Source organism: Acromyrmex echinatior, chromosome 4, assembly GCF_024713525.1.
Source record: "Acromyrmex echinatior isolate Ae372 chromosome 4, ASM2471352v2, whole genome shotgun sequence".
Lineage (NCBI taxonomy): Eukaryota > Metazoa > Arthropoda > Insecta > Hymenoptera > Formicidae > Acromyrmex > Acromyrmex echinatior.
The window spans coordinates 12,488,998-12,511,780 of record NC_141855.1 but is presented as its reverse complement, the minus strand read 5'-3'; the positions used below and the strand labels follow the sequence as shown (position 1 = coordinate 12,511,780).

The window sequence follows — 22,783 nt, the reverse complement described above, 5'->3', positions numbered from 1 at the left end:
TTTGCTGGTGTAAATTTAAAAATAATGTCGGACCTCAAAATAATTAGGTACGTAGGAATCTCAAACATGATGAGCAATGTTGCCATTTTTATATTCTAGCAATCATTTTGAGTTTCTAACGAAGTTATTTTGATAGTTCAATAAAATTATTTTTCTGATCTCTGCAAATTTTAAATTTTTTAACAAAGTCGTTCTTTCCATGTAAGATTAAAAACATATATTCAACCTAAGTTTAAATTAATCAATCAAAATGTAACTTTTAATTATTTAATTAATAGTCATGATTTATGAATATATACTCGTAGAGTTTATTCTAATGTTAAGTAAATAATATTAACAATAATTTAATTATTAACACGTTTTAACATGTTAATATATTTATTAATGTTATTAATAAATATATCAACATATTGAAATGTGTATTAATATTATTAACATATGTGAGCAAATTAATATATTAATAATCAATTAAAACATTAAATATTCCAAATTAATACAAGTATACAGAATGTCAATTATTTTCATCTTCATAAGTTTATTTACTTATTATACATTAATATTGAATTATTAACAAACAGTATCAATATCTAAAATATATATAGCTATTTTGTGTCAAAAAAGTTATTTCAAGAATGCGTTTTTAAAACGGCGGAAGTCATTCGGGCCCAATGGGACCGAGAAATCTCAATGAGGACGAGAAATCGCACGGAGGTATTTATACTAACGAAAGGAAGCAAAACATCGCTGTGGGGAAGCCACGTGGCGCAACCGGAAGTTGGCAGGATTACTGGTGGGCGAAAGGTGAATATCGGGATTTTGTGGTGACAAGGGATGGCAAATGCCGGTAGATTATTAAAAATAAAGGAACCCCGTCCCAACGAACACGACTCTGCAAAGTCGAGAAATCTCCGTGAAAATTTTTCGGAAAATATACGTAATATTTTCTCGCACGCGGAAAAATCATCTCTACGTGAAAGTTGTCGAAGTTTGGAAATGCTAAGAAAATTAAATGCGAGAAATCAGAGAGATCGATTTAATATCATGGGTTTTAAATGTCAAAAAGTTTTAATTAAATCTTCTATGTTGTTAATATTAATACATCAACATGGTGAGAATTATATAAACCGTATGATGTTAAATCTACACTCATAGTTTGTACACTATACGAAATATGAGTGTAGATTAACATCATGAATTTGGAATCCATGTCATAAATATGTTGATATAAACATCAAGAGTTTTAAATCCTTAAACCGTGTTGGTGTTAGTATTAACAACACGATGATAATTATATACATAACATGGTTAAATCTACACCCGTATTTTGTAGAGTTTATCTGTTTCCCTATTTATACTTTATAAATTGATATATTTTTTGATATCAACTGTTTTCTTTCCAGAATTTAATTTGCTTTCTTTATAAAAATTTCCTAATATTTTCAATGTACGGAAAGAACGATTTTGTTCAAGCATGATTTAAAAATTTAGCAAATACACACACCCACACACACCACATATACATATACAGATTTGAAAATAATTTTTTAAATATTTATGTAAACGCTCAAGCTGGTTGCTAAAATATCAAAGCTTTTTGCAGCATTGGTCATCTTGAATTTTCTACATAATTATTATATTTTGATGGTCTCTCAAAATTATTATTTTCAGATTTGTATCATCTACTTAAAATTTCAGTAAAGTCATTATTTTCGTGTAGAGACAAAAATTACCATGTGAATAGCGATCTTTTATTAATTATGTAAAACGGAGAGATTATCTTGCGAGCGCGTTAATGGTCCTATAAAATTCCATATGTTCATGTATAATAAGTTTATCGCGGAAATTAGCGTGTCGCACCTCTTCCATTTACACGAAAACGTACTTTCCTCTTACATATACGATATAATGTGGCTTTTCTCTTATATGTGAATGCACAGACATACACAATCATATATGTGATCAAATGTGTCTGCGACTCTACGATTACACGCCTTCACGCATTGGAAGATCGATGTGTAACCCCGTTTCAAGTTGAGTAACTATATGGCCACGCCGACCTGTCGGCCTTTTATTACATCGCGCGCGTCCCAGAATCGGTGAAGGGACGCCAATCGCCCTTTTTCCCTTCGCGATCGCCACGGGAATCGCATGTCGCGATGTAAGAAAGCCGACAATTATCCCCGAGGCCGGATCGGTTGATTCGTTAATAAGCCGCGGCTCGGCGGCGATATATACCGGAATAATTCCACTTCGTTAATGGGCCGCGCAGTCGTTAATTAAACAATAACGGCCTTTCAGATTCTCGTTCACATACGACGGTGGCGACCGAGGGATCGTTTATGTACGAGATCGTAAGAATGCAACCGCGAAGTGTGGAGATTTGACTCGACCTCGCATTATTGCACATTGAGAAAAACGTGAGAGGCGAAATTTCCTTCACGGTGAAATATTTCCTTCCATCGCGCGATAGACAACATATCTTTGAGAAAATATTCTTTAGTTTAATAAAAATAAAAATAATTTTGTAGCTCTCTCAAGAATAAATCAAATACAAGTAAGATGAGCCTCAAATTTAGAGTCAAAACATTTCAGTTCATTCTGATTGTTTTTAAGTTATATTTATAAATGTTTTATTAATAAATATAATAAGTATAATAATAAATATATTATTATACTTATACTATAATATATTAATTTATAAATGTTTGTATTTGTAAATATATTATTTACACACCAACAACAGTAGAAGCTCAGACATTTTACTTACATTTGATTTATTCTTATTATAAAATTATTTTTAGTTTTATTTTTAAACTAAAGAGTTCTTTTTCTTAGTTTATTCTCTTTAATTTACACTGTTAAATTTATAATATTAAATTAGATTATATTTGAATTATTTATAGGTCATCTGACTCAATGTGTCTTTAATTTAACTAAAACAATGGAATTAAACAATTTAATTCGTAACATTTATTAAATTTGATTCACATTTATTTTGGGTATTATTTACTAAGTGTATGCTTAGTATATAAATAATGTGGACGTTGTTTACTTTAAAACTATAATTATAGAAATAAATTGATTTACATTTTGAGACACATGAATAAAAAATAATAAAATATCATTTAACTCAAGGGATTGAGTTACTATTGCTTCTTTGATATCTAAAAATGTAGCACGAGTCTCTTTCGAGCGAAGTCATGGATTACGCGTCCAACCGGCTCATGAATATTTATCTATCGTCCACAGACGGAGATTTGTCGCGATCATTTCCTTTGACATGGATTAATTAGAGACTAATTTAGGACCTGAGAGGCGTCCGGACATCGAGATGGATAAAATCGTGTGCGTGCCGAACGCGTCGTGAGATCGGCAATCGCGTAATTGCGAAATAATGAGATTAGAAGGTACGTTTTGCGTTCTGCCTTACGTGCGCCTTGCGCGCACGTTCGCTTGTTAAGCACAACCGATAATTATCCCGTACAAAACAATCGATCAATCCGCTCGTTAACAAGCCTATCGTGCGCAAATATGAGACAGAAGAAAAAAGAGAGGGAGAGAGAGAGAGAGAGAGAGAGGAGGGATAGGAGGGAGGGAGGGAGAGAATCGCCGGATTAATTCTTTGTAATTTTTATGAAAGGTTAAAGAGCATTAACTACTTCTTTAAACATGAATATTCACCCATAAAAGGTCATCTCGCATAAATTCAAAAGGATCAGAAATGATAAAAACGTTTATAAGGATTGCCTACACTGAAAAAAAGGATCAACTGCTGCAACAAATTAAATGGTAAAATGTGACGTAGCATTTTTAATTGGAACAGCCAATTTTCTATTGTGTTAGCCTCTTGAAATCCTATACTGACATTGCGAATAGGCTAACATAACCAAAAATTGGCTGTTAAAGTCAATTAAAAATATTATACCATATTTTACCATCTAATTTGCTGTAATCGCAATAGCTTCCTTAATAAGACCTTTTCTCCTTTATTAAGTAATTAATAATAGTTTGATAAATTTTAACAATCTAAAAAGCAGATTGAAATCAACTATTAAATTTAAATAAAATTATTTCTTATCACTCTTTTAAAATTGAAGTCTGTCTCTCTCGTAATAAAATTTTATGTTCTAATTCCTTCAGTGCGAATTTGATTTTATCTTCAAAACATTCTAAACAAGCTTTTCTATATTATTGCCCTGGTTTGTTCGTGCTCACGTGTTTTACACTTGCAGGAGCATCGCGCGGGTACAATCTGAAAACTTGTGGATGCAACGCGAAGGTAGAGATACCGCGAAAATATAACCGCAAGACGAGATGTTACTGTCGCGTAACCGCGATAAAGAGGCTGCGCTCCATTATAACAGCGTGGACGCTGTCAGTTTATCGCGGCCGTGGTGCACAGTAGATTGTCCGGTTTATTGAAAACTTCCTAGGCGTATTCTACATGTCCAGCAGACAGCTGCATGTGCCGAAAGTTCAGCTTCTATCGTATTCGTAATAATAACAACGCGCGGGAAAGCCCGCCGCTCGTGTTGCTAACTATATCACCTTCGCGACTCCGCTATATGTGTTTTAATTATGTCGTGGATTACGCAATATAAATGTAACAAGAAAAGTTTCTACTTTTATCTGTAAATGTTTTTTTGTGATACTAGTTTATAATAATTTTATTTATTAGGTCATTTAAAAAGTATCCGCGGTTTTTTGTTCAATTTTTGTTCAATGAAAAAACCGCGGATACTTTTTAAATGACCCAATATAATATTTTTATATTATAATTTTATATAATATTATAATTTTATAATAATTTTATTATTTTAATTTTATAATCACAGCTTTAATTGGGATAACGATAGAAGTTTTAGATCACGAGACAAATTTTCGAAAAAGAATCATTTCGGAAATGATTCACATAAAAGATAAAAAAAAACGGAATACATTTAATGAAAGATACTGAGTTGTCGGATCGATCTAATTTTAACATACTTGACGACATACGCTAATTAAGATTGTAACATTTTCAAACATACTTGTTTATGTCATGATTTAATGATATATATATATATATATATATTCTCTGACCTATAATATCAGTCCATTTTAAAACGTCTGACAAGCAAGAGAGAGCTGTTTTATTATACACGATGACACAGTTACTGACTTTGATCTTAATTCAATAGACTATTCTATATAAATTAACATAAGTTTGAACATAATTTCTCATTATTATTCAATTAACTTATATTAATCATTTAATTATAAATTGACATTCATTACACGGAATATATTAGAATAGTCGTTAAAGGAAATTTTGATCGGACTGTCGTATAATTTTTATAAAATCATTGACTGAGCTGAATTCTCGATAATAAACGAAGATTAGTAAAACATACTTTTATAATTCGGATTTCAAATTTCTGACTAGATACTTATTTCGATCTGTAACATCTAAAGGAAGAAATAAGTATGTAAGATCAACCTAGGGCGATAATTTTTACTATTGTATTATTATAAGTTTCGTTGATTTTGTAAGGGGTTATTTAAAAATGTTGTTATGTATTTTACTGAGGAAGACTTTGTAAGTCGAAACGTTTTGAAAAACTTTATAGTATTATACTTATTTAATTAAAAAACGATTTTTATTTTATGAATAACTATAATTGCTTGTTTAAAAAAGTCTTGATTTATTAATTATATTGCGTTGCATGTACACGAGCCTATTTTTTTATATAAACTAATTTAATCTTATAAAAAATTGTTATACAACTTAAGAAGGGTGATTTTTCAGGGTAAAATGTAAAATGACAAAATCAATTATGGTAAAACATATTCTTTTTGCTAATGTTCTTTGATTAGTCAATAATTATCTGTCCAATTAAAAAATGATTTTTCTCTTTTCTGGAAAGCTCAACTTTTTTTAATCATGTCACTTTTGAAGTAAGGTAACTTTATAGAATTTTTTAAATATAAATTATTTGTAAAAGAAATAAATTTTATTCTCAGATAAAATTAATTATCCTTGAGATAAATTTGTATTATTACGGAAGAATATGATTTCCAGCATGACTTTACATGCGATTTGCCTTAGAGCATAAATATATTGCTAAATATGAACGAACCAGTTCCTGGAGAACAAATTCTTCATTCGACGTATCGGTCGGCCCGCATGAGTCAAGCTCCCCTTCGCGCATACCGTTTAACAGGCGGATTACTCATCTAATCGGGACAATCGCTTTATTATCGCGTCGAGCAGCACGTAAGCCTAATCAATTTTATGCGCTTGAAAAGCCGCGCGCGAATTTTCGGAACGTGCGTAAGCACCGGCCGGTCTGCGAATCGCGTGCGGAAATCGAGGAAGAATGCATTGGTCAGTCAGCGTAATAGTTTGTCATGAAGATGTCAGATTTCCCTTCAAACACTTTTTTCAAGTTCTCAAATTATACTTATATAGAAGAATGTAGTAAATTTAAAATAGGTACAATCTCATTGAATTTATTTTTTTTTATATTAGTTATTTACATTTAACAATAAATTTACTTGTATTTAAGATTGTTTAGATTACATTTTAGTTGCTCCTTTTCGCGCAATATGTATTGTAATATTACATAATATTGTACATACTGTATCTTATATATATATATATATATATAAAATATATATAATATATCTACTATATTTATAATATTATAAATTATAAATATTATAAATGTTACATGTTATATCTATTATATTTATAATATCTATTATAAAATTTTATATATATATATATATATATATATATGTGTGTGTGTATATATGAAGCGTCGAGTGGCTTACTCGGTGCGATTGACTCGGAATCTGCAGATCCGGGTTCTCAATCCCACCTGCGCCGACATATGATTTTTCGCGTTTAAGAAGCCAAAAATGATTCTATCTGGTGATTAAGAGACTTTTGGGACATGGAACACAAAAAACTTAAAGCAGTAAAACACAAACAATACGCAAATTAACCATTCACAGTAGAGTATAAAACGTCATAACGTGCAGTAGTCAATCCATGTTAATTTTCTTACTGCTTACATCTTAAGCTGTCTTAAGTTTTTTGTGTGCCATACCCCTTAATCATCAGTTCCGTTCGGATCTGACGTTAAACTATAAGTCCCATATATTAGTGGATATCCTCTAAAAAGAATTTTTTTAGAATTTTTCAAAATTTCTATATAATTTTATAACTTTCTCACATTTTTTATACGAATTGGAACATTTCTCAGAAAATCTACATCTTTTCTCAAAATTTTTCATATACGTTAATTATGAATTATCATAAGATTTTTAAGATCTTTTGTAAATATAATTTCTGATGAAATGCTATAAAATCTAAAATATTTTAAAATATTTTTTTTAATTATGGGATGAGAAATTTCAGAATATTTCAGAATTTACTTGTATGAAAAATTCTGAGAGAAGACGTAAACTTTCCGAATATTTCTGAGTATTTCTGAAAAATGTTCCAGTTCGTATAAAAATTATGAGAAAAATTTTCATTAAGGTATATGTATGAATCCCCAGTTGGGTGTTGGACATTAGGGGGTTAACAACTTAATTCTGAAAAAATCCACTGTTACAAAAACCTCATAAGAGGTAGGCTTTATCCCGACTTTTGGGATGTTATGCCATCAAATGAACAATATAATACATGTATATTAAACATATATATGTAATATAATATATGTATTATATTATATATATATAATCATAAGAATATATCTAGTCTAATATACATATTATTATAAATTATATTATACATTTTAATAAAATGATGTCGATATCGATATGAATGTTATCAATGTTATATATACGTAAATATGCTCTATATATATATATATATATATATATATATATTTATTTGTTTATTTATTATTAAAAATCATTATATCGTTATATATATATTTTTATATATGTTATATATATATATGTATATTTTTATACATGTAATATAGATTCCTTGTTAAAATTATAAAATTCTTGTATGTACATATGTCTAAAGTAAATTCATATTATTTGCATAATCGTGAAAAAATATGAATATATGTACTACGATCACCACTGAATCAAACCAGGAATGTATTCGTCAATCAATTTCTCGTAGTAAGGCCATAGTTTTTCAATATCTGGGACGGAGCCACTCTTGGTGTAAAGATCAAATTTGCTGTAACATTTTTTGCGTCAAATTAATCACCAATGAAATGTATTTTTTCAATTCCAATAATTTAATGAAATTTATATTTGAATTTTATTATTAGATAATTCTTATTACAATTTATGATGTTTGATATAATAATCCTGCCAAAAAAAATTTGTATGAAAAATTACAGAAAAACTACATAGATTGAAACAAGATCTTAGAAATTCTTAATTTTTTCAAAATATTCGTAGTGAGACGTAGAATGGCGTTGTTTGAGAGCGGAGGATTTCTAGGTTTTTCAAAGAAACAACGCTCTACGTCCTCACAAAAAAAACTAATAATTTCTAAGATCTTGTCTCAATGTAGTTTTTCGTGAAAGCTTTTCTGCCAGAGAAATTATAATCTGTAATTTAATTTAATAGAACCATAGTAATGTGATTTAATTACTTTCAACTTTCGTAACTTTTTATTTCCTTTATATTTTATTGCATTTAAAATATGATTGTGTTTCCAAACTTACTTAAATTCCGTCACCCATTTCAGCATCTCGATATCTTCTGAAGTACAGAAGTGCATGTAGTCGCCACCGGCGTGCCAAGGATAAAAGGAGTGGTAACGGATCATAGCTAAAGCTTCCTTCGGTAATTTACTCTTGTTGTGCACGAGTAAGCGATACAAGTACTCGTCATGGCCCCATGACATCATCAAATTGGATATTCCACACTTAGGTTTGTACATACCGTATTTTGTGCTGTAACATAAATATTCCCGATATAGCACAATATTTTTACAACTGCTTAGTTCAAATATATTCAGATTGTCTTTACGCTTCGCAGTTTTATAAAAAAATTTATAAATTTTACGACCAATACTTGACACTAGAATTTTTAGAACACTCTGCGTTTATAAATGATATATTTTCCTTACTTATAAATATATACGACAAGTAATACTTTGAATAATGTTCTGTTTATATCAAATCTTTTCGTATTATACATATAATATCTCTTGTTAATAATGAAATTCCATTATTAAGCGAAAAACTAATGAGACATACTTATAACGAGAATCTTTGCCATCAGGATTGTTATCAAAGCTCGTCGTTCTGTAGACGATGGAATCACCCCAGTCACAACCGACAGGGAATGTGTCACCAACTACCGCCCATTGGGGTTCTCCGTAAAATGCCATCACCTGCAATGTACGATCATGTTTCTTTAACATTGGCAAATCTAGAAATTTGTTAAAGGGGGAAGTACTATTAGTGCGCCGTAAGCGAAATTTTTTTAAAAGTCAAATATGAAAAGATATAATATTATATTATTATTTAAATTGTTACGTTAAAAAAGTATTATTTATATATTTTTCTTATAATATTTTCTCATGCACTGGAAACAATCCATTATTTTTTAAATTCCTAAGACCCATGGTCTCTTTATTTTTTTTTTATTCAATTTCTCTTCAATTATTATTCTTTTATTATTACTTCAATTATCTCCTTAGGCCATAATTCCTTAAAATCTTTTTTAAAAATATTATAATATATTTTTTAATATTTTAAAGTGTAATAAGTTATTCATTATAACGTATTTTTATAAAGTTTTATATTTTATCTCACTTTGCCAAGATCGTGAATTAAGCCGGTGAGGTGGAACCAGCCCTTGTCCGGATGCTTCTCTCTGATGGACTCTGCAGTTTGGAACGCGTGGACAATATTTGGCAGGCTCGTGTCCGGATCACTTTCGTCCAAGAGATCATTCAGTTTAAGCAGGGCGTCTTTCACCGTCATTTTGAATTTATTAAATCGAAGCCAATCTCTCATGCGAGCTACAAAAAGAACAGCGATTCTACCACTCCTATCTTATCGTTATCTTTCTAACTGTATTTGGAACAGTACAAACAAATAAGATATAAATTTAATCGTTCAAATTGGGGAACTTTCATTTACTAATCTATTATTTAGTCTAATTCTATTCTTTTATCACAAAAGCAATTAAAATATAGTAAAAATTATAATCTTTCATTTTGACTGACATTTCACGAATTCGACGGTTTGATTGGTGTGCATCAGTTCGTAGGTTTTGCGAACGCGTTGCTTGATAGGATCTTCAGACTCTTCATCGAAATTACGGAATTCACTTTGCAGTTTTCCGGCGTATATTGGTTCAGGCCGAAGCTGCTCCGATGGGTCCAGCAGCGTGGTATAACCACGGATTTGTTCCTGTTGAAAAATTAATTATTTAATTATCCATAATGCAATCCTCTCTTTTATTATTTCTTATTAATAAATTTTTTTACTTAAAAAATTATTGCAGTCATCATTATATTTCGTATAACTCTTTTTCACTGCAGAAATTGCAATACGAAGAAATTGGCACGTGATTGTACGGAATATTTATTATTGTATAAACAGGATGTGCCGAAATTAGTAAATAAAAATACCATAGCAAAAAAGTTCTTAAAAATAAGTTAAAGATGTATTTACAGTTTTTCGTTCCAAATAATAGTTTTTTGAAATACGTTTAAAAACTAGCTCTAATTATAGATTATTTTAAAACTAGCCAATTATAGATTATGGTTAAACTGCCTATCCTTGAGCCATCACGTGATCATTAGGAGCTCATAATACACAAAAAAAAACAGTAAGACATAAAACAGTAAGCAAATCAACATTTTGGATTTGTTACTGCTAACATTATTGCCTTACGTCTTTAATTAATTTAACTGATTCGCGTACTACTTACGTCTTTACTGCCTTATATATTTTTTATGTTTGTGTGTTACAAACTTTTAGTGATTACAAGTGGTAACTCATGCAAGAGGAACTGCTTAATCGTAATAGTAATTTCAATTTTAAACCTTTCTATCTCAAAATGTACTACTAAATAACAAAAAATAGAAAATAATATAGTCTATTATATTTTTTCTATAGTATTTTTATTCGCGAATTTCGGAATATCTTGTATGATTTATTTTATATATATAATTATATATATAATTATATATTTTTACAGTAATATATATAAAATTATACTTTCTATATTTCATAGCCACACTTAAAAAATTTGTTTTTGAATATTCCTACATTTTCATTTTAATTTTTATAGTTATTTCTTCCATTTACGTCATAATAAATTAACATTAATAATTAAATGTAATATATAGAATAAAAAAATACGTAATGTAGAAAAAAATATGTAGAAAATCATCCAGTTTTATGCTATTGAACATTTTATTATATTTTATTAATAAAACGGAACAAACGAGTACGTTAACGTTAATGAGATGATTTTTCTATCCGTCTAAAAAAATTTATTCAATTAATGATCTTGTTAGATTAAGAGAGATAGCTATATAAAATGTTTTATTTATTTATAATTTTCCACGCTTCAATGAAGAATTAAATAAATAATATCCTTCGTAATATATTCGATATCTTACAATGAAAAATTATGAAAATTATAAATATTAAAGGAATTATAAAAATCATGCAACGTTGCAACGATAAATGTTTTTGGTCACATAAAATATACGAAATGGGACGAAAAATCAGCTCCTTTATAAAATTAATTTATTCTTTATATCGTAAATAGCGTAAATATGCTTCACTGTGTACAAAAATTAATAAATCACAAAAAAATTTTTCAGATATCTGTATGATTCTTTATACGCTATTACCCCGCATTGGACTATAATATACGGTGAGTACAAAAAGTATTCGTACAGAGAAAATATTTTTTTAAAAAGTTTTATTTTTAAAAAGTAAATATTATCCAGTGAGAAATGAGTCGAATCGAGATTTCAACACCAATTCGACGTTTCGATCGTCGATTGATGATCATTTCTTGTTGGCTAACAATTTATTCATAAAAAATACAATAGACTATATATTTCTTAAAATTATATATACCAAAAAGATATGTATTAATTACAGAAAATATATCATTTGAAAAATAAGCAAAAATTAAAAATTCTATTGTTTGGATCCTCAAAAAGTATTCGTACAGTCGAAAAATTTAGCTTCTAAAATCAGGAATATATGCAAAACTCGTTTGCTTATGTTAGAACAGAATATATTTATTGTATAAAATTGCTAATTAATGTTTATTTTTTACAAATAAGACTTTTTTTATAAAAAATTTTCTTGTACGAATATTTTTTGCTCTCACTGTATATGTATATCTAAAGTGATGTAAAAGGATCGAACACTGTCTTCTAACCAGACTTTATTTAACAAACGATACAGGCAAGCTGATAAATTAAGTTATAAGTTCGTGCGTTATAAACGATTAACGAAAGTATTTTCGATAACTCAAAAATCTGTTATCTCTGCAGATAAAATATATATAATTTGTAGAATTCGTCATGAAGTATTCGTCAAGGGTAGATTTCAAAAATGAACAAATAACAAAATCGAGTAAGATAAACAGCAAGATCAAGATTTATCAAAATGTATACATTATAGAAAACTTTATGTTTATAGAAACATGTCGCAACATTTATCACAAACATAAAGTTGATATGATATACAAGAACGATAAACATGCTCCCAAAAATTTTAGTAATCTATTTCAAGAATATTCGATCACAGGATACTCAAATTTCTGTTGACAATTACAAGATATCCATGAAAAATCATAGAGAAAAAGATCAATGTTTACTATTTAATACATATACGAGAAAAACAGATTATCGAAACTTTACAAATAGGTAGTAAATGCTAAATATGATAGTAAATGCTCAATGACCGGACATATATCTGTGTCCGCACATTTACACAAAATTTTATTTGTTTATATTATTATTAATCTCAAGTGTTTTTTTAAGTATAATATTATTAGGTGTTGGAATTAATTCGTAGCGTTTTTTAATGAAAGAATGTTATTTATTTCACATGAGCATTAAAAAATACATTAATGAAAGTACTTCCCATCACTTGTAAAACGCTACGAATTAATTCCAACACCTAATATAATTTAGTACCTTATTTACAAAAGAAGATTTATGACGTAAACAAATTTGTGACACAATCAGCGCTGATATGCATTGTGTAATAGTTGGATTATTATCTCTTTTTTAAATATATAAAATACATTCGGTCAAAAAAGTACCGGGAATTGATCATTTAAAAAGTCCGCTTAAAGGAATTGTCAAAATTCTTTTTGTCGCTAAGTTGGCATAACTGTCCTCTATACTGACGTGGAGTTGGAGTGCCATCATTTAATGTGATTATTTAGTGCTCGATTTTATCAGTTCATCTCAAGTGTGTTTTGCGATTTTTACAATGAATGAAAAGATCGAACAAAGAATTTGTCTCAAATTTTGTATTGCAAATGGAATTTCGTGTGCCGAATCGCTGAAGATGTTACAGAAGGCTTACGGTGAATCGACTTTATCAAAAACACGTGCATATGAATGGCGCCTTCCAACTGAGCCAAAACCGAAAAAACCACGTCAAGAACTGAAGTCGATTCCGGAAAATGCGTTAAAAAAATGTTTTGATGATTGGATTATTCGTTGGCATAAATGTATTATTTCGAAAGGAGCCTACTTTGAAAGCGATACAATAAATTTGAATGAATAATAACTATTTTGTGTTTTATTGACCAATTCTCGGTACTTTTTTGACAGAATGTATTTTGAGACACGAAAAATTATCAAGTACATTTCACGATATTCATAGAACGAATTTCACACGAAAGAAAATAAAATTCACAATGTGTCTGCATAACATTTTAATCGCGAATTCAAATAAAAAGTTGTATTCGTTCAAAAATAATGTCTACTAAATTAATCGGTTTTTTATATAAATTGTGTAAAAAATAAATTCAGAAAGACATAATACAATTGATAAATGTTAAAAATGATATAATAATTTGGACAACTATATAAGTATCATCTGTTAAATTTACAAATTAAGAAATAATTTATAAAATAATAATAAAATTTCCCGAGAGTCTTGTTCTTCGCAATATTATCTTATTAAATCTTGAATTCCAAATTTTATAGAAACGAAGTTAATAATAAGTAACAACTTACAGCTGCCACGACGGACATTTCGTAGTTGTGTGGTTACTGGTGGAAATGCAACTGCCGTCTGTCTTACCCTGCATAGAACTGCGAGTTAACTTATAAAGTCGAAGACAATTCACCCTTGATCCCCGTATCGCTTGATGGACCGACGATGGTGGTGGTGGTAGTCACAAGCATAAACATCAAATCACATCGCTGCTGTCTATCGCACCCTTCCCTCTCCATATTCCGTAATTTCAAACTATTGTAAACATGAGTATATATAGAGTAAACGGAATAAATTGTTGTAAATTTTTATCTGATACCACATCTCTGCAATTTACGTAAAAATTATTGCGTCATATAAATCGGTATAGCGCGATTTGCGTTCAATACGCTGCGATAAAAGTATTATTAAAAAATGAATTATTGCAAATTTTTATCTATCAAAATATCAAATCCCTGCGATTTATAAATATGCAAATTATTGCGTCGTACAAATCGGTTCAGCATGATTTGTATTTAGTACGCCATGCGATAAAATTATTGAAGTATCTAAGAACGCTTTCTCAGATTCTCGTGAAATTTCCAGTGCAACTTGAGCAGTTCAAATCAGAGTTAATTTCTTAGATAAGCAAATGTCGTCGCGTTAAAATCAAAATATGGTAATTATCACGATAATTATAGAAATTGAACCAAAACTAATGTAAAAAGATATCATTCATCGTCAGTCGTGAATGACGTTCTTTATGATGAAAGAAATGATGAGCTCTATGAGAGCGCTTTGAAAAATAATTTACGACTGTAATTTCTTTATTTTAGCGATTTGCTTTCAATGTCATGAATGCATGTCTTGTTCATATTGTGTTCTTTCAAAGATTCGCTCAATCATGAAAAACAGCAAATTCTACGATAACAAAATGATTAATATAATACATTTTAATATTTTAAACTAAAAAACAAGTAAAATATATGCGACGAATAAGAAAGTGTTTTAGAATGCCTGATAATTTTTAATAACGCTTTCAAACTAAATAAAACTAGTTCCCTTTTCTTATTAAAAAAAAAAATGCGTAACAAAATAAAGCAATGAAACAAATGAATGCCGATAATAGCAAATAAATCTAAAAATAAATTTCTAAATTGTCTATTCAGAGATCAGTGATTTGTAACATTGATAATAGTGACGTATATAAATAGTTCGTTTAATCGCGTTGCCATAATGTTCGGTTGACACTTGGCACAACCGACGTGCGAATGATGTCAAATATATAATAGAATTGTTACCATTCCGCGGTAAATGGATTCAATTGCCACGCGTTTATGGGTTGCGCGTGATGTGTGAAGTTCTTTAAGGATTCAGCGGCTGCGCGAAAATGCGATGACAGGACGATAAGAAAATGGTATAACATTAGTATTTTACGTATGCAAAAGATAGTATTTACGCTAAGCGTGGAAATATTCAATTTGATAACCTTTGATATTGCATAATATCGCCAGCTTTGTATGACTCTCAGAAAACCGTATGTGTATTATCGAAATTATTGCAATTCATCGTAAACCCAATATTTTTTTAAACATGTTTGAATAATATCTAATCTTTTGTATATTTAAAGATCAATTTGCTTTTCAGATATTATTTTCAATTCGTAATATATAATTCTTCTGTGCTAAAAATTGGCTTAGAAAAATAAAGAAGAGGAGAAAGGAATTTCTGTACATATTACGTAAAAAATTAAATATGTACATAATTAAATTTCTTATCGAACATTCCATTTCTTCAAACTTTCCCTCTTATACAATATATATATATGAATAATATTTTTGAGGTTTTCATAGGTATTTTTTTTAGAGATATCAAAGGATTTACGGGTTATCAACGTGTTGTGATCCATTGCTAATGCCAACATTTCTCGAAATCTTGCCAGTCACTTCATCAAAGCGAGGAGCACACTGATATAATATCAGTACGCTCCTCACTTTGGGTAGCGATCATGTAATTTTTTTCTTTAGAACGGAAACGTGAAAAATTTTTATACATGTGTATGCGTGTACCTGTATATACACACACATATATACAAAAAATTTTCATTTTGCATTTTCTAGAGAAAAAGTTAATATATAATTGACTACTTTGATGAGGAGAATAGCAAGGTTCACGAAATATTGGCATTAGCAATGGATCACGACACCACGGCGATAACCCGCATACAATTGAAAGAAATTCAGGAATGAGAAGTTCGGTAAATAGTTGAGATAAATAAGTGACTTCAAAAAGTATTATCATTCACTTCAAAAGTATTATCGGATGAATGAGTAATGGAAAATAGACAGAAACATATGTAAGAGGCGCAAGAGATATACTGCAAACATCTGGAAAGATTAAAGATAAATTCTTCATATTTCTTCATGACAAAAGTGGTATCAAATTTGTCGCTATTACAATATGCGATTATAATAGATGTTATTTATAATTTTATATATATATATATATAAATATATATATATGGATGTACGTATATACATTTTTGACATAAACTTATTTTAAAATCAAGCAAAAATACGATCAAGGCGAGCTGGAATCCGAATAGCTCGTGTTGCTCTCTCGCCGTCGTGAATTGTGTCGGTGTCTGTGCGAAGGACTGCGCGAGCGTGATCTGTGCCGCGAGGATGACTTCTTGCTCTTCTTAGATCTGTGCGAGCGAGAGGAACTTGAACTGTCGTAATTGCTGAAACGTTCATGTGAATTTAATAATAGTGCAGTTTTTAAAAAGTGATGTTTTAAAAGAAAACCTACAAGTGGGATTATAAATTTAGCAATAAATAATTTCAACAGAATTCACGTTAAAGGTAAAATTTAAGTATAGGTAAATAATATAATACAATGAGTATATATATATATATATATATATATATATATATATATATAAGGGAGATAAAATAACATCCAGAAAATAGACTTGTTTTATAAATTAAAGGTTGCTTTATCATTTGTTTTTACTACAGATTCTATCCTTATTGGAAGACATATGCTCGAATAGTATAGCAACCGCTACAATGCAATGTTATATTATCCTTCTAGCAGAATATCTTCTAATTGTTTAAAAGATATTGGAGGAGGAAATCTGTTTCTCATTCTGCTCTTGAAAATAAAATGATTTGATGATTAAATTAGGCAATTGCATTGATCAAGAAAGGTATTAAAGTTCTCGAAGATAGAGAATAATTTTGGAAAATAGAGTAAGAAACAAATTTCCTATTCTCATATTATTTATATAAGCAATTGAGAAAAATGATCTACTAAGAGAATTTAAAAATCGAATGATAATTATTTAAACATTATGTGACTTTATTTCAACAAGGATGTATACTAAAAGCAATTAATGGGCCAATTTATTATAATAATAAAAAAAAATAGTGTATATATATATATATCTTCTAGATGTTCATATTATTTCGTCTATTTCCTGTATCTCTTTAAATAAATATAATAATATTTGAACTTTTATACTGCTTTATTCATATTGCACTCAATATTACAATTAAGTAACTTCAATTACCTTCGATGAGAACTTTTCTTTTTCTTGTGTTTCTTATGTAGTTTGTGGCGGTCTGTGCGACTTCCGCTCCGACTCCTGGAACGTTGTCGCGATCTCTTGCCGCTCAGATCCGCGCTCTTCAATCGATCCATTAAGGAATTACTGCACGTTTTGGTATCTTGTAAAGATTTGTCTTTATTGTCTTCTAGGGATGGCGATGGCACGGAGTGTACTTCGTCTGAATCGTCCTTTCGGAAATTCGGATTCACTGTAGTAGAACCAGTCTTAAGTGCTGGTGTCTGGATGTTGCTGAGAAATATAGCAGCTCTCTTTTTTCTTTCAAGTTGCAACTGTCGTTCTTTGGAAAGTAATTTATCTCGCGCGGCCGCTGCCAATTTATCTTTGATTCTGTCTTCTTGTGCTTGTTTCTGCCTGATTTCCTTCTGACAATCCTCGAGAATATCATCCGTTAAATCCACCAACTCTTTGTCATCGCTCTTCAGTTTCTTCTCTAATTTCGGTAGATCTTTGTCTCCAATAGCAATCGAAAAACTGGCATCGGCAGTACTATCTTCAGGCGAACCGGGCTTAGAGTTAATATCCTTTTTGTCGCTCTCCATCTCTTCATCGCTCTCCTCCAATGGTAACGCATTCCTTTTCTCAATCACCGTGCTTTCCCCATCTTTCGGCTTTTTGATGGAGAACGATACAGTGGTAATCTGTTTCGCAGATCCTGTGCTCTGTTTCATTTTCGAGTCTCCACCATTCTTCTTCTTTGCTTGTATCATTTTCACTCGCTTCTGAACTTCCTCCATTCGCTGTTGTTTCTTCTGCAATTCCTCCAATTTTTTCTGCTTCTCTTCCTGTGGTTCCTGTTTCTGCAATAATTGTTCCTCCGTCAACACTTTCGGATTTATCGCACCCTCGTACACAGTCAGTTTGTGCGCGTAGTAACCATGATACTGATGGGACAGCTCCAAGAAATTGAATCGAGGATCCCCTTTATTCTTCACGATCGTTTCAAAATCGCGCCCGTTCTTCGCCACATAACTCGCCATCTTGTCAATGATGATCTGAACATCTGCTGGTGGCACAATAAAGGACGGCCGGCTTAATGGTTTTTGCGCAGGTATTCCATATGGTACTAACGGCGTGGGTGTCTCTTTAGGTGATGAGGTTTGCGACGTGATCGTGTCGTTCGGCATAATTGGCATGGCGAGTTGTGAAGGTGATTGCATTTGTCCGTTTGACCCATATATAACTGGACCATGTGAGTACTGTATGGGCGTGGGATAAGGATAACTCTGGAAAAAAAGAAGTGATAATGTAATGAAAATAATATTAAAATGTTCATGCAAACTTTGATATATTATTAATTTATCCTATTATTATGTTGGAACCTGTGTTGTACCTGTGGTGGCATCGTATGATAGTATCCTGTAGATGACATTGATTGCATCGTCGCATCTAACCCTTGTGATGTTTTGGATGGTGGTGGTTTTCCTGTGATCTTGTTCACAAGCATGGAATATGCACAATCCGCTGACGGTTTATACTGTATGCTCGGTATACTAGGTGCCTACAAGCGGAAAGAATTCTCTTATAGTAATTCTGTACATATTTAATTTATTCTAAATTTATTTATATATCCTCTATGGTATCCATTAAAGTACAACTGGAAATATAATGAATTTATTATATATCTACATTATATCTATGAATATAAACTTTAGATAATTTAAAAAGATATGAGAAAATTGTTTCGAAAAGCATATTTTTTTAATATACAATAAATTGCTATTTATAAATAGTGAACAATTTTAATAATAATGATTGTTGTATATACTTGCAAAGGAGCCTATTCTGTAATTCTTAACAACTGAAACGCTATAATCACAGAATAGGCCCCTTATATTAATTATATTTAAATTGTTTTACTTCATTATTCCTCTATTGACAAGTGATAAAATGATAAAATGATAAACGTATTTGCTGGATTTTTTAGACTACCATTTATACATTGAATGCGCATGAAAAAGGATAAAATTTTTAATTTTAAATGGTGCAATAAATGAATAAATAAAAATGTACGAGAATAGATCCAATGCATACCAGAATCAGTCCTGGAAGCAGAAATATTTGACACATAAATTAGTGTTGCAGAGTATTAATACATTTCATCCTACTGTGATCTGTGCGAATTTTAAGATTGCCATTCTTAAAAATAATGTGGTCCAGCTAGGGATCTTCATACTTTGAACTACTCGGAACATAAAATTCTTCTGCATGAGAGCACAGGGACCGCTTATGCATTTTTAAGAACAGATTAATGTACAACGTGCAAAGTAACATGTATACCGTGCAAAACATACCGCTTCGATCTTGGTAAGTGATGATGCGAGACTTGGATGCAGATACGATTCGTCATCTTGGTCAGACTCTTCCTCTGGTTCTTGAAAGAAAGGATAACAATAAGACTCACGCACATCTCAAGATCATCAAGATGGATTACGCATAGGTTACCAATTATAGAGTATTAACAAAAATTTATGGCAATACTTACGGTAAGAAAAAATTAAGTAGAATCAAAGTAGGTGTGGGTAATCAAATCCTGCTTTATGTTGCTTCAATTACTTCAACTCAACTTCAATATAATTACTATAAGACATTGCTTGTTATAGAAAATGATATGCATACCGGATTCTTCTTTCTCAGGTTGTTTTTCAGGATTATATTTTCCACTCTTGATAGCATCGAGGACATATTTGTAATATTGATGGAGCGGCTCATCTATCGATAGGAATGCGAATTGAGGATTGTTTGCCTGTTTCGTCTTAATGAGGATTTCCAATTGGCTTCCGTGTTGACTTATAAACAGCGCCGTTTTCATTATAATGGCATTCAGTTTCTGTGTTTCCGGCTAAACATTCACAAAGCCAACATATTATATAATCATATTATCTAATACTCATGAATATAAGAAAATAAGTGCAAAGCGACATCTTACTAGGATCATTCCCTCAGGAATTTCCAGTTCAGGCGGCGGCACGAATGCCTGATCTTCCTCTTGCGAGCCCTCCGATTGTTTCGAGCTCTGAGAATCCTCGCCAGAGGCTTTATGACCATTTTCATCTTCATTATAATTATATCCTACTTGATTGTACGAAGATTCGGAATCCAATGCTTGATGCAACCTCTTTATCTCCTCTTCTACAAATTTGTGATTAAACTTTTCTAATATCCAAGAAGAAAGTTAATAAGAAATATACTCAAAACGTTCTTGAAATAAAAGAAATACGTTACCATGATACATAGATTCCTCTGCATCATTATTGTAGATGGACCGATACCGCTCCTCATCACAGAGTTGTTCTACTTTCAGTTCTTCCTCGGTAAGTATTGTCCGTTGATCAAAACCACCTGGTGGTGGCTCGTGAATCCGTAAGTCAGCCAGCGCCCCTCGTCCATCGTACCTATACACATACAATACATCTGTTAGAGGAAGAAGATGATATCGTTTTAGTTGTTTTCATATACAAGTTGGTCACAGCATCTGGAAATGTTAAGTCAAGAAGTAAATCCCACCAAAGCGATTTTTCTGAAATAGAACAGAGCTATAAAGGATGCCTCGAGTAACGTTTCTACCTCTGCTTTTTTGAAATATCAACATACTACAATAATGTAGACAAATATTTTACATATATATATATATATATATATATATATATATATAAAATTCTATTTCAAGTAACACAATTATCATTTCTAAATTACAGTATTACATTCAATTACATTTATTTTTAAATTTAGCATACAAATACTCGAATGTAGAGATCTATTACATCTTGTTACACATACATGTTTAAGATCGATATAACATGGAAACTCAAATCTATTGCTGACGCAAATTAGGACGCATTCCACTCGACGCTCCCAACGCTCACGGAATCATTTCATCCTTGTTATTTATCAAGTGTTAAACAAAAACAAATAATACTCACGAATGTTGTGAGCACAAAGTGGAACGCAATTGAACATACACGCATGTGTATGTATTATAGAGACTGTCGAAAGGAAATCCATAACTGTAAGCTTGTGAGTATAACAATGTCCTGGTGCGCGTCTCCCGAGGCAAAGCCCGAATCTAATGTGCCAATACATACCGTGCTGAACGGTCGTATAAATACCTACAACCGTCAGCCTTTGCCCATTTGTCTCTCAACGCCGTGTCTCACCTTGCTGCTGCACAGGCGGCCAGCCATAAGCGTCACGTCTCACCACAGCACCCGTGCAGAGCGCGTAAATCGCGCTGCCACACTGCGCGTTTTTCACAGCCGAGAGAACACCTGCGGAAGCCTTAAACAGTCTCCAGTTTGCTTATCCAGAGATTAACGATGAGAAGGGGGGACCTCGCTTTTTTGCTTCTAAATGCAGTACTTGGTTTTGATTTATTTTTGTTTTTGAATTTGGTGGTCGGTTTTTTTTTTGCGGTCAGTCGTTACTTTTTTCGTTACGTTTCGTTGTCGGGGAAACGTAACGGTGCGTGGTCATTTATGGCATGAGAACAAATATCCTAGATGAGAAATTTGTCTAGGTTAGAGAAACGGACCTGTCTATCCTCAACGTGTTATCGCCCATCCATGGTATCAAATGCTTTCCCTGATCAATCATTTTCGCCTTGTCATCATCGCGAAATAATTTGCAGCTATATCCAAACACCAACAGCTCCTGCGGTTCCTCGTCGCTATTCTTTTTACGCAGAATGCCCGAGTCTACCATCCACCGTTGGCTTTTCGAGGACGCCATTTTCCGTTTCAACTGCTCCGATCCGACATCCGACTGCTTCGAGCGACTTCGCTTCGAGCTTCGAGTCAATTCGACCGGATGATGACGCCGGGCCGGAGGAGTGAACGAGGGGAAGGGATGATAAGGACGAATGCGTGAGGAAAATGCGCGTTACTTCTACTTCCGGGATGCGCGCGCACGGAATGCAAGGAACGTCCACGAATAAAATGTACGTCGTGTTTAAAATTCGTGATATCCGAGGAAAATTGGCGTACAATTAACG

The 22,783-nt window shown here is 31.4% G+C and overlaps 2 protein-coding genes across 4 annotated transcripts; both read right to left on the bottom strand.

Moving 5' to 3' along the window:
- Positions 1–6,476: 6,476 nt before the first annotated feature.
- Positions 6,477–14,360, bottom strand: Miox (Myo-inositol oxygenase). Its single transcript, XM_011056791.2, has 6 exons — positions 14,204–14,360; positions 10,199–10,385; positions 9,783–9,991; positions 9,222–9,358; positions 8,685–8,915; positions 6,477–8,188 (listed from the first exon to the last, which is right to left on the bottom strand). Exons 1-6 carry the CDS (start codon positions 14,219–14,221, stop codon positions 8,080–8,082), a joined length of 891 nt encoding a protein of 296 aa, XP_011055093.1. The 5' UTR covers positions 14,222–14,360; the 3' UTR covers positions 6,477–8,079.
- Positions 14,361–16,441: 2,081 nt separating this feature from the next.
- su(w[a]) (suppressor of white-apricot) lies at positions 16,442–22,771 on the bottom strand. Of its 3 annotated transcripts, XM_087405056.1 has the most exons (9): positions 22,325–22,464; positions 21,951–22,061; positions 21,019–21,188; positions 20,723–20,949; positions 20,413–20,635; positions 20,088–20,167; positions 19,127–19,294; positions 17,737–19,019; positions 16,442–16,905 (listed from the first exon to the last, which is right to left on the bottom strand). In XM_087405056.1, exons 3-9 carry the CDS (start codon positions 21,026–21,028, stop codon positions 16,743–16,745), a joined length of 2,154 nt encoding a protein of 717 aa, XP_087261182.1. In that variant the 5' UTR covers positions 21,029–21,188; positions 21,951–22,061; positions 22,325–22,464; the 3' UTR covers positions 16,442–16,742. The 3 variants fall into 3 exon arrangements, with proteins under 3 accessions (XP_087261182.1, XP_087261180.1, XP_087261181.1); XM_087405054.1 differs by lacking the exon at positions 21,951–22,061 and having other exon boundaries at positions 22,325–22,771; XM_087405055.1 differs by lacking the exon at positions 21,951–22,061 and having other exon boundaries at positions 20,723–20,925; positions 22,325–22,770.
- Between the last annotated feature and the right edge of the window lie 12 nt (positions 22,772–22,783).

Coding starts and splice junctions, on each gene's coding strand:
- Miox (XM_011056791.2), bottom strand. Junction 9,359..9,782: donor TAATTCACGATCTTGGCAAA/GTGAGATAAAAT, acceptor CGTACATTGCAG/GTGATGGCATTTTACGGAGA. Junction 8,189..8,684: donor AAATGGGTGACGGAATTTAA/GTAAGTTTGGAA, acceptor AAAATGTTACAG/CAAATTTGATCTTTACACCA.